The following is an 18,308-nucleotide window of genomic DNA, read 5'->3' as shown; positions in this document are numbered from 1 at the left end:
CCAGCTTTTCAGGCAAATCATATAGTTCATGTAGATGCCCATATCGGCTGTTCAGATTTACTTTACAAAAGAGAAGTGTGGGATACTTCGCTTAGAATAGAATAGAAGAGTAGAATGGACTTTATTGTCATTATGACTCTAACCATAATATGTTACAGTGGGGCAAAAAAGTATATAGTCAGCCACCGATTGTGCAAGTTCGCCCACTTAAAATGATGACAGAGGTCTGTAATTTTCATCATAGGTACACTTCAACTGTGAGAGACAGAATGTGAAAAAAAAATCCAGGAATTCACATTGTAGGAATTTTAAAGAATTTATTTATAAATTATGGTGGAAAATAAGTATTTGGTCAACCATTTAAAGCTCACACTGATGGAAGGAGGTTTTGGCTCAAAATCTCACGATACATGGCCCCATTCATTCTTTCCTTAACACGGATCAATCGTCCTGTTACCTTAGCAGAAAAACAGCCCCAAAGCATGATGTTTTCACCCCCATGCTTCGCAGTAGGTTTGGTGTTCTTGGGATGCAACTCAGTATTCTTCTTCCTCCAAACACGACGAGTTGAGTTTATACCAAAAAGTTCTATTTTGGTTTCATCTGACCACATGACATTCTCCCAATCCTCTGCTGTATCATCCATGTATCCATTTGGAACTTGCACAATCGGTGGCTGACTAAATACTTTTTTCCTCCACTGTACGTTAACATACCAGGCACTTTCTCAGGTGGTTATTAATGCGTCATATAACATACACTTCTAAGCCTGTTGTTCACTATTCTTTATTTATTTTAAATTGCTTTTCAAATGTCTATTCTTGGTGTTGGGTTTTATGAAATAGATTTTCCCCAAAAATGCGACTTATACTCCAGTGCAATTTATACTCCGAAAAATACCGTAACGAGATTAAAGACGGGCTTCACGGTGGCAGAGGGGTTAGTGCGTCTGCCTCACAATACGAAGGTCCTGCAGTCCTGGGTTCAAATCCAGGCTCGGGATCTTTCTGTGTGGAGTTTGCATGTTCTCCCCGTGAATGCGTGGGTTCCCTCCGGGTACTCCGGCTTCCTCCCACTTCCAAAGACATGCACCTGGGGATAGGTTGATTGGCAACACTAAATTGGCCCTAGTGTGTGAATGTGAGTGTGTATGTTGTCTGTCTATCTGTGTTGGCCCTGCGATGAGGTGGCGACTTGTCCAGGGTGTACCCCGCCTTCCGCCCGATTGTAGCTGAGATAGGCGCCAGCGCCCCCCGCGACCCTGAAAGGGAATAAGCGGTAGAAAATGGATGGATGGATGGAGATTAAAGACTCCAACTTAAGGTGCAGTAGTTGGAACATATATGGGGTAAAATAAATAACACAAGAGGTGTAATAAAGGAAAAACTAACAATTGAAATAAACAGACTACTATCCAATAAAAATAATAAGCAATCATGTACAATATACAAAAAAACTATAGGAATACAAAATATTGTACAATATACGCAACAACAATACTGAAGTACCGTATTTTTCGGAGTATAAGTCGCTCCGGAGTATAAGTCGCACCTGCCGAAAATGCATAATAAAGAAGGAAAAAAAACATATGTAAGTCGCACTGGAGTATATGTCGCATTTTTGGGGGAAATTTATCTGATAAAATCCAACACCAAGAATAGACATTTGAAAGGCAATTTAAAATAAATAAAGAATAGTGAACAACAGGCTGAATAAGTGTACGTTATATGAGGCATAAATAACCAACTGAGAAGGTGCCTGGTATGTTAACGTAACATATTATGGTAAGAGTCATTCAAATAACTATAACATATAGAACATGCTATACGTTTACCAAACAATCTGTCACTCCTAATCGCTAAATCCCATGAAATCTTATACGTCTAGTCTCTTACGTGAATGAGCTAAATAATATTATTTGATATTTTACGATAATATGTTAATAATTTCACACATTAGCCGCTCCTGTGTATAAGTCACACCCCCGGCCAAACTATGTAAAAAACTGCGATTTATAGTCCGAAAAATACAGTTATAAATAACAATCAGTGTCGGACGTATTGCACTTGAAGGGTAGTATTGCACAGTAGAGTATTAGGGTAGGATATTGTATAGGGGTGAATTATTATTATTATAAGTTACAGTTCAACATGGTGACAGCTCTGGGAAAGAAGCTTTCTCTGAGCCTATTTGTTCTTGCTCTGATGCACCCGTAGCGCCTGCCCGATGGTAGCAGGTAGAACAGGTGGAAGCCAGGGTGTGTGCTGTCTTTGGTGATGTATTTTGCTTTCTTGAGGCAACGGGAGTTATGTAAATCATTCAGGGAGGGCAGGGGATAGCCTATGATCTTTTGTGCAGACTTGATGACCCTCTGAATCGCCTGTTTGTCTGCTTCAGTTCAGCTGGCGTACCACACTGTTATGCAGTACGTCAGCAGGCTCTCGACAGCCGAGCGATAGTTTCCTTATTTGACTTTGACTTTATTAAATGTATTTATATTATCATTTGGGTGGGCTTCACGTTAGCAGAGGGGTTAGTGCGTCTGCCTCACAATACGAAGGTCCTAAATAGTCAGGGTTCAATCCCGGGCTCGGGATCTTTCTGTGTGGAGTTTGCATGTCATGTGGGTTCCCTCCGGGTACTCCGGCTTCCTCCCACTTCCAAAAACATGCACCTGGGGATAGGTTGATTGGCAACACTAAATGGTCCCTAGTGTGTGAATGTGAGTGTGAATGTTGTCTGTCTATCTATGTTGACCCTGCGATGAGGTGGCGACTTGTTCAGGGTGTATACCGCCTTCCGCCCGATTGTAGCTGAGATATGCACCAGCGACCCCAAAGGGAATAAGCGGTAGAAAATGGATGGATGAATTATCATTTGGGTGCAGGGGATAGAAAAACGAAAAAAAGGAAGACAGAGGGGGAACTTGCGGTGATAAGAGGGAGATTAGACAGAGAGACAAAAACAACAGCAAACACAACAATAACAACAAAAACAATATAACAACATCAGCACATACGATATGTACAAATGACGGTAAAAGTGATAGCAAAGAAGCAGTTAGCGAAATAAATAATAATATAGAAATGAAAATAAGCATTTTTACACTACAACTGAAGCGATACAAATACCAATACAAAAAGCACTATTGATAAGATAGATAGATAGATAGATAGATAGTACTTTATTTATTCCGTCAGGAGAGTTCCTTCAGGAAAATTACAATTTTCAGCACAATCCCATTCAAGATCAGACAAACATTACAGGGAGACAGAACAGGATCGCTGACGGGTCTGCCGGCTTCCAGCGCCCCTTACAAAAAAGATGACATACAGGTAAACAAGGGGAGTTGGGGGGAAGAAAAAAATAGAAGATTAAAATAAAATTAAAAAATCGGTCTTAGCCTAGGCCCTGGAGTGGGGGTGCAGACTGAGGCCAAGGGAAAAAAAAAACAACAACCCATAGCCATAGTACACATCCCTTTTTCATGTGTGTAAGAGGGAAACATCAAACATCAAAGAACACAGAGGACATTAAAGACATTAAAGCAGCAGATACAAGCAGACACTTCTACATACAGCTATGAATAAAAAGTAAAAGAAACATATCCACTGTGGTGGCCTCTACGGTGTTCCACGCCATCGTCCGCTGGGGAGGAGGGAGCATGGCCAGAGACAGAAGCAGACCCAACAAGGCAACCAAGACTCTCGGCCAGTGTCCAGTCCGCATGGATGAGCGATGATAATGATAATGAACAATACCAATAATTTACCTCTATTATCAACAATACAGTTGTTCAAATGCAACAATACATACTGTATACATAATGATAACTGGAGATTTAAAAAAAGGCATACCGAAAGATGGAGGGGAAGAGAGAGAGGCTACCTATATTAACCTTGTAGATTGTTATAATAACAATGGGGTATGTCAAGGCGTGGACTTTGGTGTGGTTTGTTTTCCCGTGGTGCAAATCGATTAGGCCGGACACGATGTGAAGGTAACGACATCTTTTAATCTTAACTCAAAAAAAGGTACAAACAAAAGGCGCTCACAGAGGAGGTACATAACCTTGGCTCTGAAAACAAAAACTCGCACAATGAACAACAAAAACGAAAACACTTACTGTGACGTGAAAAGCATGAATTTCTGGCAAGAAGAGAGCAATCAGGTATCAAGGGTGTGTAGAAGGTGATAGAGGGTGATGTCGACAGCCTGACTGCCTGGCAATTACAGGCTTAAATAGTGCAGTGATTATTGACAGATGCGTGAGTCCAAACAAACCAGGTGCGTGAAATTACAGGTGAAAACTAATTGGTAGTCATGGTGACAAAACAAACAAGAGTGCCACAAAACATGACAGGTGAAGCTTTGTCAGTGTGCTATGTGTTACCCAGTTTCCCCTAGGGCTGGGGTCGGCAACCCGCGGCTCTAGAAGCGCCGCCCTAGTGGCTCTCTGGAGCTTTTTCAAAAATGTATGAAAAATGGAAAAAGATGAGGGGAAAAAAATATTTAAAAAATATATTTTTTTTTAATATAGTTTCTGTCGGAGGACAAATATGACACAAACCTCCTTAATTGTTATAAAGCACACTGTTTTTATTAAACATGCTTCCCTGAATCGAGTATTTGGCGAGCGGTGCTTTGTCCTACTAATTTCGGCGGTCCTTGAACTCACCGTAATTTGTTTACATGTATAACTTTCATTGACTCTTTCAGACGTGTTTTATGCCACTTCTTTTTCCGTCTCATTTTGTCCACCAAACGTTTAACGTTGTGCATGAATGCACAAAGGTGAGTTTTGTTGACGTTATTGACTTGTGTGGAGTGCTAATCAGACATATTTGGTCACTGCATGACTGTAAGCTAATCGATGCTAACATGCTATTTAGGCTAGCTATATGTACATATCATCATGCCTCATTTGTAGCTATATTTGAGTTCATTTGGTTTCCTTTAAGTCATCTTAATTCAATTTATATCTCATGACACTATCTGTATGTAATATGGCTTTTTATTTTTATGCGGCTCCAGACATATTTGTTTTTGTATTTTTGGTCCAATATGGCTCTTTCAACATTTTAGGTTGCCGACCCCTGCCCTAGGGCAACAACGTTAATATATGTTTGATGAAACGTGATTATGTGCATGTATATGTACTTGTATATGTGCAGAATGTGTATATGAATATTTGTACAGTAAATGTATATGTACAGTATGTGTGTATGTACACATACTGACAGAGGAGAGTGTTAGCTTGTTTTTTTTTTGGTTTTGTTTTTTAGGTAGGGGGATTTGAACGCGTACCTGAGATTATTGTGAGGGAGGGAAAATGCGAGGACACAAAGTTTTAGTCGACTAAAGGAGGGGCTTTTTGAAAGCTGATGAAGGGAAAGGGGGTGGTGGGCTTTTGTGTGTTTCCAGATGATAGATTTTGGAATTTGGGCTATTCCACCGCCAGTCCAAGGCTCGCTGTGAACTGGTCTGTTGGGAAGAAAAAAAAAAAATGGGAATGCTTTGGTCTTTCAAAGAATTAAACTCTGGGGTTCCTTTAAGGTGTGCTTGTGCCTCGCTGGCATCCATAAAAGATGCGTATGCAAATGAGAGTAATGTTGTCTTCCTCAATCTTGTTTCTTCTGCCACTTGTGCATGCATGTGTATTTACATGAGCCCGGCGGGGGTTGGGGGGGCCGCGCTCGCCACGCAGAGCCTCAGAAGGGAAGGTGGTGCATGGGACTTCAGAGGAAAATGAAGGAGGGCGGGGGGCTACCTTGGTGATAATGTTGAATATTTCCTCCATGTTTCTTGGCATAATGGCTGCTAAGTGAGCAGGTTGTCCAGATGCATATCAAAAGTTTAAATATTTTTTTGCATGTCTCCTGTGACAGATGTTGAAAGCTGTCGTATCGCTTACCGGTAACATTTCTATTTCTTTTTTGTTTTTTTGTTGTCCCTCCCACTCCCCCACACACCCTTGAATTAAGTCTGGCACAATAGCGCAGTGTGAGCTCTTTGGAGTGGGCTAATAATGCAGTGGTAAGTGCACTTAGGGGTGGCAGCTGCACGGTGAGGAGCAGCAACTTCCAGTCTTTTCGAAGCACGGCGCATCTTTTAATTTATTCATTTAAACATCTATTACAAATGAACGCAGAGTCATCAAAGGAAAAACAGCGGAAGGGGTTGTTGTTATTAACGATGAAATTATGCGGCTGGTACGAGCGCGACAGAAGTCTGCGTGTCTGCCGTGGTGGAAAGTAGAACAAACAAATTAATCTCGTGTAATTGCGCAGCGCCGTGACGTTTTTTTTTCCCCGTTTGCGCAAACCGCGAGCTAATGAGTCGTGCCGTCTGTGTTCTTCAGTTCGTTGACAGGTTTCATCGCAGCTTGAAAGGACGGCCGCTGACGGAGCCCGTTCGCCTGGTGACCTTTGTGGAAACTGCTGTGGGCCTGCTCAACTTTAAGGTAAATTCAAAAAGACTCCCAGCAGCCCATCTCCTCCCAAACTGCCCCCGCCTACCAAACATATTCCCACGAGATATGTTTTGTTTGTTTGCGAACGATCAATTAAATGCATCAGTACTGTCAAATCTTTCTAAATTTTTGTCTTGTCTTTAAAAAAAAAAAAAAAATGCTATACCTTTGTAGGAACTGTGTTTATTCCAATTCAAAACGTATATATCAACTGACAGCATTAGGGCTATCAAATGATTATTTTAATCATTGGTAAAACCTCAGTAAAACTAAAAAAATGCTATTTGGTAACAGTAGAAGGGAAAGTCAAACACAAATAGAATAAGACAGGATAGAAATTGAAAGAGCAATAATTGAAAGGGTATTTTTCGGACTTCTAGTCCGAAAAATACGGTAATTTTAAATAAATACATTTAAGCAAGGCAAACACACTTCTACAATGCTAAATATATCCTGTGGTGTACCTCAGGGCTCAATACTAGGACCTAAATTATTCAATTTCTATATAAATAACGTTTTTAAAGCTACAAAAGTTTTAAAGTTAGGATTATTTGCGGAAGATACAACAGTGTTTTGTTCAGGAAAGAACACACAGACGCTAATACAAATAATAACAGAAGAAATGAACACATTAAAAAGATGGTTTGACAAAAACAGACTACCATTGAATCTCAGTAAAACTAAAATAATGTTATTTGGTAACAGTAGAAGAGAAAGTCAAACACAAATACAAATAAAGGAATAGAAATTAAAAGAGTAAGTAAGTTTAAGTTCGGAAAAAACACTTCTACAAACCAAAATATATCCTGTGGTGTACCTCAGGGATCAATACTAGGACTTAAATTATTCAGTCTCTATATAAATGACATTTGTAAAGTTACAAAAGATTTAAAGGTATCCAATCCAATCCACTTTATTTGTATAGCACATTTAAACAACATAAATGTTTCCAAAGTGCTGCACAACAATATTAAAAAAAATATTCAAATATTATCCTTTGCTCTACCAATGACTGAATAAAAAAATAAAACCAATACAAGAATAAATATAATCAAAAATATTTTAAAGGGTAAAACCAATTAAAACAAATAGAAATCTAAATTTTAAAAAACCCACAGAAAATACAGAGGACCACACAACTCAAGGAGTGTTAAAAGCCAAAGAATAAAAGTGGGTCTTAAAACGAGACAAGCATAAGTTAGGATTATTTGCGGATGATACAACATCATTTTGTTCAGGAGAGAACATACAGACGCTAATACAAATGATAACAGAAGAAACGAAGACATTAAAAAGATGGTTTGACAAAAACAGACTATTGTTGAATCTCAGTAAAACTAAAATAATGCTATTTGGTAACAGTAGAAGGGAAAGTCAAACACTAATACGAATAAACGGAATAGAAATTGAAAGAGGAAATTAAACCAATTTTCTAGGTATAATGATCGATGATAAAATTTACTGGAAATCTCATATGAAAAATATTCAACATAAAATAGCAAGAAACACGTCAAAAATGAATAAAGCAAAGCATTTTCTAGACCAAAAAACATTTCATATTTTGTACTGCTCTCTAGTATTACCATATCTAAGTTATTGTGTAGAAATATGGGGCAATAACTACAAATATGCACTTCATTCATTAACGGTGTCACCAAAAAGATCAGTCAGAATAATACATAATGTTGGATTTAGAGAACATACAAACCCTTTATTTATTGAATCGAAATACTGAAAATCCACGACATAGTGAATTTGCAAACAGCTAAAATTATACACAAAGCAAACCATAACCTGCTACCCAAAAATATACAACAATTTTTCCAAACAAAAGAGGATAAATATAATCTCAGAGAAAAATGTAATTTAAAACATTCGTACGCACATACAGTGGAGCAAAACAGTATTTAGTCAGCCACCAATTGTGCAAATTCTCCCACTTAAAATGATGACAGAGGTCTGTAATTTTCATCATAGGTACAATTCAACTGTGAGAGACAGAATGTGAAAAATCCAGGAATTCACATTGTAGGAATTTTAAAGAATTTATTTGTAAATTATGGTGGAAAATAAGGAATTGGTCAACCATTCAAAGCTCTCACTGATGGAAGGAGGTTTTGGCTCAAAATCTCACGATACATGGCCCCATTCATTCTTTCCTTAACACGGATCAATCGTCCTGTCCCCTAAAAATAACTAAAAACTTGTTGAAAAATAAACAAGTGATTGAATCATAAATAAAGATTTCTACACATAGAAGTAATCATCAACTTGAAGTGCCCTCTTTGGGGATTGTACAAACACCGTTTCCATATGAGTTGGGAAATTGTGTTCGATATAAATATGAACAGAATACAATGATTTTCAAATTCTTTTCAACCCATATTCAATTGAATATGCTACAAAGACAAGATATTTGATGTTCAAACTCATAAACTTTATTTTTTTTTTTGCAAATAATAATTAACTTAGAATTTCATGGCTGCAACACGTGCCAAAGTAGTTGGGAAAGGGCATGTTCACCACTGTGTCACATCACCTTTTCTTTTAACAACACTCAATAAACCTTTGGGAACTGAGGAGACACAATTTTTAAACTTTTCAGGTGGAATTCCTTCCCATTCTTGCTTAATGTACAGCTTAAGTTGTTCAACAGTCCGGGGTCTCCATTGTGGTATTTTAGACTTTGTAATGCGCCACACATTTTCAAAAGGAGACAGGTCTGGACTACAGCCAGGCCAATGTAGTACCCGCACTCTTTTACTATGAAGCCACGCTGTTGTAACAAGTGACTTTGCATTGTATTGCTGAAATAAGCAAGGGCGTCCATGATAACGTCTCTTGGAAGGCAACACATGTTGTTCCAAAACCTGTATGTACTTTTCAGCTTTAATGGTGCCTTCACAGATGTGTAAGTTACCCATGCCTTGGCCACTAGTACACCCCCATACCATCACGGATGCTGGCTTTCCAACTTTGCACCTAGAACAGTCCTGATGGTTCTTTTCTTCTTTAGTCCGGAGGACACCACGTCCACAGTTTCCAAAAAACAATTTGAAATGTGGACTCGTCAGACCACAGAACACTTTCCCACTTTGAAGCAGTCCATCTTAGCTGAGCTCGGGCCCAGCGAAGCCGGCTGCGTTTCTGGGTGTTGTTGATAAATGGCTTTGGCTTTGCATAGTAGGGCTCTAACTTGAACGTACAGATGTAGCGACCAACTGTAGTTACTGACACTGGTTTTCTGAAGTGTTCCTGAGCCCATGTGGTGATATCCTTTACACATTGATGTCGCCTTTTGATGCAGTACTGCCTTAGGGAACGAAGTTCTGTTATATCATCGCTTACATTCAGTGATTTCTCTAGATTCTCTGAACCTTTTGATGGTAATACAGACCGTAGATGGGGAAATTCCTAAATTCCTTGCAATAGCCCGTTGAGAAAGGTTGTTCTTAAACTGTTTGACAATTTGTTCACGCATTTGTTCACAAAGTGGTGACCGTTTCCCAATCCTTGTTTCTGAATGACTGAGCATTTCACGGAAGCTGCTTTTATAGCCAACCATGGCACCCACCTGTTCCCAATTAGCCTGCACACCTGTGGGATGTTCCAAATAAGTGTTTGATGAGAATTCTTCAACTTTATCAGTATTTATTGCCACCTTTTCCAACTTCTTTGTCACGTGTTGCTGGCATCAAATTCTAAAGTTAATGATTATTTGCCAAAAATTAATGTTTATTAGTTTGAACATCAAATATGTTGTCTTTGTAGCATATTCAACTGAATATTGGTTGAAAATGATTTGCAAATCATTGTATTCCGTTTATATTTACATCAAACACAATTTCCCAACTCATATGGAAACGGGGTTTGTAATAGAGATCCCTCTAAACATTTATTCACAAAAAAATAAATCTTTAACATCAATATTTATGGAACATGTCCACAAAAAATCTAGCTGTCAATACTGAATATTGCATTGTTGTATTTCTTTTCACAGTTTATGAACTTGCATTCATATTTTGTTGAAGTATTATTCAATAAATATATTTTCAAAGGATTTTTGAATTGTTGCTATTTGTAAAAATGGGTAAAAGGGTTGTACTTGTATAGCGCTTTTCTACCTTTAAGGTACTCAAAGCGCTTTTGACACTACTTCCACATTTACCCATTCACACACACATTCACACACTGATGGAGGGAGCTGCCATGCAAGGCGCTAACCAGCACCCATCAGGAGCAAGGGTGAAGTGTCTTGCTCAGGACACAACGGACGTGACGAGGTTGGTACTAGGTGGGAATTGAACCAGGGACGCTCGGGTTGCGCACGGCCACTCTCCCCACTGCGCAGAACATTAAAAAAAAAATCTCACGTACCCCTTGGCATACCTTCAAGTATACCCATTTGAGAACCACTGCCTTAGGGGATCTGCTCGAATTTCATGTTCTTTGAACCTGTTCATGGTAATAATGACAATTAAAATTCTATTCTATTCTAAAAAGATGCTGCCCACCACACCGCACCGTCTACAGAAGCTCCTCCAGGCGCTAGTATCGGCTACCTACCACAGTACTCCCGTCCAAAGGCAAAACCCAGTAACTCAATTTTGGTCAAAACTGAGCTGATAATAATTTTGGAGTTCTTAGGTGATATGCTTTACATTAGTGTATGCGATATTGTAATTTGTTCCGTAAGTAAGCTGTTACGCGCATGGCAGGACCTAGCAACTACCACATAACCGCGTAGATACAACATAAAAACCTAGTATCTCAAGGGACCAATCGGAGCTTCTTTGTCAGTCGCCTTATTGTCTTTAATGAGACATTTGCACGAATGGGGGCCGACGGTCAACCTGATTATTTGATATTATGGCAGGAGGTGATATTTGGAAGATTGGCCCAGGACGTTGCAAGCACCTTCATTAAATGTATTGTTCTTGATTCTTCCCCTTGCATACTCTTTTGGGCAGATAACTGTGGAGGTCAAAATAAAAACTGGATGCTGTACACGGCTCTTGCCTAATGTGCAAACGCAGAATGGGGCCCACCCGAGATTGTGATAAAATATCTGGAGAAAGGGCACCCGTTCATGAGAGCAGATTCAATCCATGGTTCAATCGGCAAGAAAATGAAAGCTCAAGAAAACATCTATACCTATGATGACATTGTAGATCTTTGTAAGACAGCGTCAAGATAGATTGGTTTTCCTTTGTTTTCTCAAAATCAGCTAGAAGTTAGTTACTAGGTTTTGCCTTTGGACGGGAGAGTATGGAATGACCACGGCGTTCAGAACATTCCGAGAGAGACTCCTAAAAAAGCTTATTGGATCAGAACATTTCCCCACAGTTGACTGCTTGCTATTCCCTACAAGTGTTATTAAGCATAATTAAAAACGCCTAAATTAAATATATTTTACATGAGCGTGAAAGCTTGTCTCTCAGCATTTTTACACAATCATGAGATCTTTCAAAAAAAACATAAAGGGAGTCGTCCCGGCAGCGCTGTCCTTCATGTTTGCGCCTGCTGGCGGCTTACTTGGTTGTCTCGTGTTCCAGTTTCAACCCTTGATCGAGAGTAAAGGCGAGGAAAGGGCTTTGCGTTCATTAGCATATTTGATAAGAGGGAAATGTTTGTAATGTTTTCTTTTGTGTTTGTGTCTGTGTTCCCTGTGAGGACAAATCACAAAGCCAGACTGTTTGAAGTTCTCTGGGAACACTGGTGTTTATAATTAGATTCAGCATTTTTTTTTTTTTAATGCTCCTCTCCCACACTGCTTCTCTCCAGGACGTTTGCGAGGAAATCCGCCAACTCGCGCCCAAGGCCTACCTCCATCACGACGGCGTGGTGTTCGGCTCCGATGACTTCTGCGCAAGCATAGGTAACTATTACGCCCCTTTGTTAAAGGGTAACATTATCACAATTTCAAAAGGGTTAAAACCAATAAAAATCAGTTCCCAGTCGCTTGTTGTATTTTTTGAAGTTCATTTCAAAATGTTACCGGTCCCCTAATATCTGTCACGGTTTGGTATTACAAGTGTGGCGAGGAACCCAAGGATGCAGACACACGAAAGGTGAGTAAAACAGTCTTTACTCAGTAGAATGTACTTACAACTAAGGGTGCTCCAAAAAGGAGAGAACTAAGGACGACGAAGCAAGAAGGTAAACTCAAAAAGGGCTTCGTGGCAAAAACAACAAAAGTTATCCAATCTAAACTAAAACTTGGGCTGGAGTTTGCAAGACGTGCAACTACAAACTAAGACACAGGCTGGATGGCACCAGGAGCAGTCAGGAACAAGCGTAGCAAAATGCAGGAGAGGTCTCGGAGTGAAGCCACAGGGTTGAATCGCCAAGTGCCATCCAGCTGCCAAATTGCAGGTTAAATATCCTCAATCAAAATTAGAAACAGATGTGCACGTCTCGCAGCTCCACCCACGAGAGAGACGGGAACTGCAGGGGGAAGAGAACTGAAGTGAGGTCACAAGGTCAACTGCACCAACAAAGGAAACTGAATACAAACCACTACGTGGCAGCAGGTGGTGACAGTATCCCCCCCCCCCCTTAATCAATGGACGCCACCTGACGGACCTCCTGGCTTCTCAGGAAATCTACGATAAAAATCAGTGATTAAGGATTTATCAAGTATAAGAGAACGAGATATCCACGAGCAATCCTCTGGCGAGTAACCCTTCCAGTCGATCAGAAACTGCACCCCCTTGCCTCGCCTCCTGGCGTCCAGAATGGTGTTGACAATGTAGGCCGGATGACCCTTCACCTGCAGAGGAGCTGGGGGGGACACTGAAGGGGGACTAAGGTCGCTTGACTCAACGGGCTTCAGGCGGGAGACATGGTAGACAGGGTATGACTTGAACGACTTAGGTACCTAGAGTCGAGCTGTGACAGGGGTGATCATCCGTTCCACCTCATATGGTCCTATGAATCTGGGTGCCAGTTTCCTTGACTCCCCTGGCAGCGTAACGTCTCTGGATGAGAGCCAAACCTTTTGGCCGGGTTTGTAGTCAGGGGCTGGTCTTCGGTGACGATTAGCCACGGTCTGGTTTCGTCTGGCAGTTTGAGACAAGGCGGCACGGGTATCACGCCAAACACGGTGCGCCCGGCGCAGGAAGGCATTCACGGAAGGAACTGCGGACTCAACCTCCTGAGAGGGAAATATAGGAGGTTGAAAGCCATGCACAACATGAAAAGGAGACCGGCCAGTAGATGAACAAATGAGGGTGTTACGGGCATACTCCACCCAAGGGAGATAGGTGGACCACAATGCTGGATGTTGGTGACAGACACATCTCAAGGCCGCTCCTAAGTCCTGGTTGGCTCTTTCGGATTGTCCATTATATTGCGGGTGGTATCCTGATGACATACTGACGGTCGCCCCCAACAGGTTGCAGAATGCTCTCCATGTAGCCGAAGAAAACTGAGGTCCTCTGTCAGATACCACATCCATTGGGATTCCTTGAAGACGAACCACGTGGGTGACCAGCAATTTTGCCGTTTCCAGGGAGGAGGGAAGTCTACGAAGGGGGATAAAATGTGTAAACTTAGAAAACCTATCAACAATGGTGAGGATAACAGAAAACCCCCTGGAGATGGGTAGACCTGTGACGAAGTCCAGAGCAATGTGCGACCATGGACGAGAGGGGATGGGAAGGGGCTGCAGCAACCCCGCCGGAGCCATATGGGATGGTTTGCTCCTGGCGCAGACCTGGCATGCGGCCACAAATCTCCTTGTGTCCTTTTGAACGGTTGGCCACCAAAATCGCTGAGTCAGTAGGAACTCAGTGCGTTTGGCCCCAGGGTGGCAGGCGATCTTGGAGGAGTGAGCCCAAGACAAGACTTCTGGACGGAGAGTCTTTGGTACAAAAAGGCGACCAGGGGGGCAACCAGCCGGAGTAGGAGAGTCCCTGGTAGCCTCCGACACCCGCTTCTCAATTTTCCACTGTACTGCACCAATGATCCGGGACTGGGGAATGATGGTCTCTGGGGGGGTGTCTTCTGTAGAGGGAGAGAACATCCTCGACAAGGCATCAGGTTTAACGTTGTGTGACCCTGGGCGAAAAGTGATGCAATAATCAAACCTTGTGAGGAATAGTGACCAACGGGCCTGGCGGGGATTGAGGCGTTGAGCAGAGCGAAGGTAGGCTAGGTTACGATGATCAGTGTATATGATGACAGGATGTTTGGCCCCCTCTAGCCAGTGCCTCCATTCTTGAAGAGCCAGGATGACTGCCAGCAGCTCTCGGTTCCCAATGTCATAGTTCCTTTCCGCTGGTGACAGGCGTTTGGAGAAGAAAGCGCAGGGGTGCAGCCTCTGATCGACAGTGGAACGCTGGGACAAAACAGCCCCTACACCGGTGTCAGAAGCATCTACCTCAACAAAAAATTGGAGATCAAGATTACAGTGAACTAATACAGGAGCAGAGGTGAAAAGGGATTTAAGGTGCCGAAAGGCTTGATCCGCCTCAGAGGACCAGTCAAAAGGAACCTTGGAGGAAGTTAGTCTATTAAGCGGCTGCACAATCTTACTAAAATTCCTAATAAAACGTCTGTAAAAGTTAGCGAACCCGAGGAACTGTTGCAACAGTTTTCTGGAAGTCGGAATTGGCCAGTCTACCACTGCTTGGACCTTAGCTGGGTCTGGTTTAACCTGCCCCTTTTCTACAATCATCCCTAAAAATGACACAGTGGGAGAATGAAACGTGCACTTTTGGGGCTTAACATACAATCGGTTCTCTAACAGTCTCTGCAAAACCAGATGAACATGTTGGCGGTGTGTTTCGATGGAGCGTGAAAAGATAAGTATGTCATCTAAATAAAAAACTACATTTCGACCTATCATGTCGCGGAGAACGTCGTTGATCAAACACTGAAAAACACCGGGAGCATTAGTGAGCCCAAACGGCATGACGCAATATTCAAAGTGGCCTAATGGGGTGTTAAAAGCAGTCTTCCATTCGTCGCCCTGACGAATGCGCACAAGGTGATATCAGCGTTGCGTAGGTCCAGCTTGGTAAAAACTACCGCCCCATGCAGAGGTGTGAAAGAAGATTCTAGCAGTGGAAGAGGGTATTTGTTCTTAATAGTAATCTTATTTAGCGCTCGATAGTCAATACATGGTCGCAGCCCTCCATCCTTCTTTTTGACAAAAAAGAACCCCGCCGCTACGGGAGCGGAAGAAGGACGAATGTGTCCGGCGGCGAGTGAAGAGGAGATATATTCCTCCATAGCAAGCTGTTCGGGACGTGAAATATTGAACAACCTTGACGAAGGTAGCGTAGACCCTGGAAGGAGGTCAATGGCACAATCATATGGGCGGTGGGGGGGTAGGGCTGTCGCCCGGTCTTTACAAAACACCTCCCTAAGTGAATGATACTCCTCAGGGATTAGTGATAAATCAGGGGGTTGCGGACTGGACGGAATGACTGGCTTAATAGGAGACGCAGCGGAACGCAGACAGTGACTATGACAAAATATACTCCAGTTCATAATCTTGAGTGTAGTCCAATCTATGCTCGGACTGTGACGTTGCAACCAAGGAAGACCAAGAACTACGGGAGCCGAGCGAGACGGCATAATAAAAAAACTAACCTTCTCACGGTGGTTTCCCGAAATAAGGAGAGATGTGTCGAGTGTTTGATGCGTAATATTAGCCAGGTGACGCCCGTCAAGTGAGCTAACCGTCTTTACACGTTCGATACCCACAGCAGGAATTTTTAATGACTTAACAAGATCACAGTCAATAATGTTCTCATCTGCCCCTGAGTCAATAAGTGCCTTGATAGGGCATGATCCCCCCACCCAAAACAGAGTACCTTCTACTTGAAGTCTTCCCATCTGCTGAGGAGGTGCAGACGTAGCTGCCGGGGCAGGCGGCGAAGATGGTAATCTTGGCAGCGGAAGATCTCTGGTGGAAGCAGGACGGTCTTTGATAGGGCGCGCAGGGCAGTGAATGCGGAAGTGGTCCGCAGCTCCGCAATACAAGCATAGCCTCAGTCTTATCCTCCGACTCCTCTCCTCTGATGACAGGCGGTTGCCACCCAACTGCATGGGTATTGCGCCCTCTGGCCCCTCCTCCGGGGAACTGTAATCAAGAGGCGGAAGCGATCCCCCCTGAGGTTTGGACTGAGGTAGTAGAGGGCTGGTCGGTGACTGCCACCTGGTGGACTGAGGATCCCTCTCCTTTTGGGCTTGACATTCTCGTAGGCGGTTGTCCAAGCGGATGGAAAGCGAGATGAGCTCTTCAAGGGTCTGGGTCTCGTCACGGGCCGCCAGCTCGTCTTGGATGCGGGGGCTGAGACTAGCCAGGAAAATTCCCCGCAATGCTCTCTCCTCCCAGCCGCTCTCTGCTGCCAGGATCCGGAAGGAGATAGAGTGGTCGGCTACGGAGAAAGTCCCCTGTCGAAGCGCGAGGAGGCGGCTGCCTGCCTCTCGTTCCCTCACAGGATGGTCAAACACACTGCACAGCTCAGCAGAGAACAGGGTTAGACTAGAGCGAAGTTCTGGTTTGCTCTCACATACCTCCATAGCCCAGCGTGCTGCTCTTCCGGCCAGTAGGCTGAGTATATATGCCACTCGGGCGGGATCAGATGAATATGAGTGAGGCTGCTGTGCAAATACTAAAGAGCACTGGTACAAAAAGAGTCTGCATTTACCAAAGTCCCCTTCATACCTAGATGGGTGTGGTATGCTGGGTTCCCGGGCACAAAAACTCGGTGTCGAGACGTCGGGGGAACCGAGGTTTGCTGCTGCCGGTTGAACTACCTCTGGGTTTTGTAGCGGATGAGGGACAAGCATGCGGGTGTGCATCTCCCGCACCAGTGCTGTCAGTTCGGCCAGACTTTGATCATGTTGACTTATTTGCTGGCCATGAGCCCTGAGGGCCCGTCGAACTGGATCTTCGTCTGCGGGTTCCATCTTGACTTGGCGATTCTGTCACGGTTTGGTATTACAAGTGTGGCGAGGAACCCAAGGATACAGACACACAAAAGGTGAGTAAAACCGTCTTTACTCAGTAGAATGTACTTGCAACTAAGGGTGCTCCAAAAAGGAGAGAACTAAGGACGACGAAGCAAGAAGGTAAACTCAAAAAGGGCTTCGTGGCAAAAACAACAAAAGTTATCCAATCTAAACTAAAACTTGGGCTGGAGTTTGCAAGACGTGCAACTACAAACTAAGACACAGGCTGGATGGCACCAGGAGCAGTCAGGAACAAGCGTAGCAAAATGCAGGAGAGGTCTCGGAGTGAAGCCACAGGGTTGAATCGCCAAGTGCCATCCAGCTGCCAAATTGCAGGTTAAATATTCTCAATCAAAATTAGAAACAGCTGTGCACGTCTCGCAGCTCCACCCACGAGAGAGACGGGAACTGCAGGGGGAAGAGAACTGAAGTGAGGTCACAAGGTCAACTGCACCAACAAAGGAAACTGAATACAAACCACTAGGTGGCAGCAGGTGGTGACAATATCCCTAAAAAAAGCTTTAAAGTGCTTGATTTTCGCTATTTGCGATGCGACTATCAATTTCCCTGTGACGTCATACAGTGCTGCCAATGTAAACAAACAACGTCGAATACCACAGCCAGATATAGCGACATTAGCTCGGATTCAGACTCGGATTTCAGCGACTTAAGCGATTTAACAGATTACGCATGTATTGAAACGGATGGTTGGAGTATGAAAGTATTGAAGAAGAAACTGAAGCTATTGAGCGAATAGCTATTGACGCTATTCATAGCCATAGCATGGCCGAATAGCTGCGTTAGCATCGCCGGTAAAATGTGCGGACCAAACGATCAGGACTTTCGCATCTCGTGACACTGGAGCAAC

The 18,308-nt window shown here is 42.9% G+C and overlaps 1 protein-coding gene across 1 annotated transcript in view; it reads left to right on the top strand.

The window, feature by feature from the left end:
• clybl (citrate lyase beta like) overlaps positions 1-18,308 on the top strand; it is a 188,743-nt gene that overhangs the window by 138,926 nt on the left and 31,509 nt on the right. The window contains exons 4-5 of the mRNA XM_061879755.1: positions 6,362-6,463; positions 12,257-12,350. Coding sequence (XP_061735739.1) covers positions 6,362-6,463; positions 12,257-12,350 — 196 coding nt within the window. The remainder of the gene's footprint in view (positions 1-6,361; positions 6,464-12,256; positions 12,351-18,308) is intronic.

The sequence above is a fragment of the Nerophis ophidion genome, linkage group LG19, assembly GCF_033978795.1.
Source record: "Nerophis ophidion isolate RoL-2023_Sa linkage group LG19, RoL_Noph_v1.0, whole genome shotgun sequence".
Classification (NCBI taxonomy): domain Eukaryota; kingdom Metazoa; phylum Chordata; class Actinopteri; order Syngnathiformes; family Syngnathidae; genus Nerophis; species Nerophis ophidion.
This window is presented reverse-complemented; position numbering and strand designations above follow the sequence as displayed.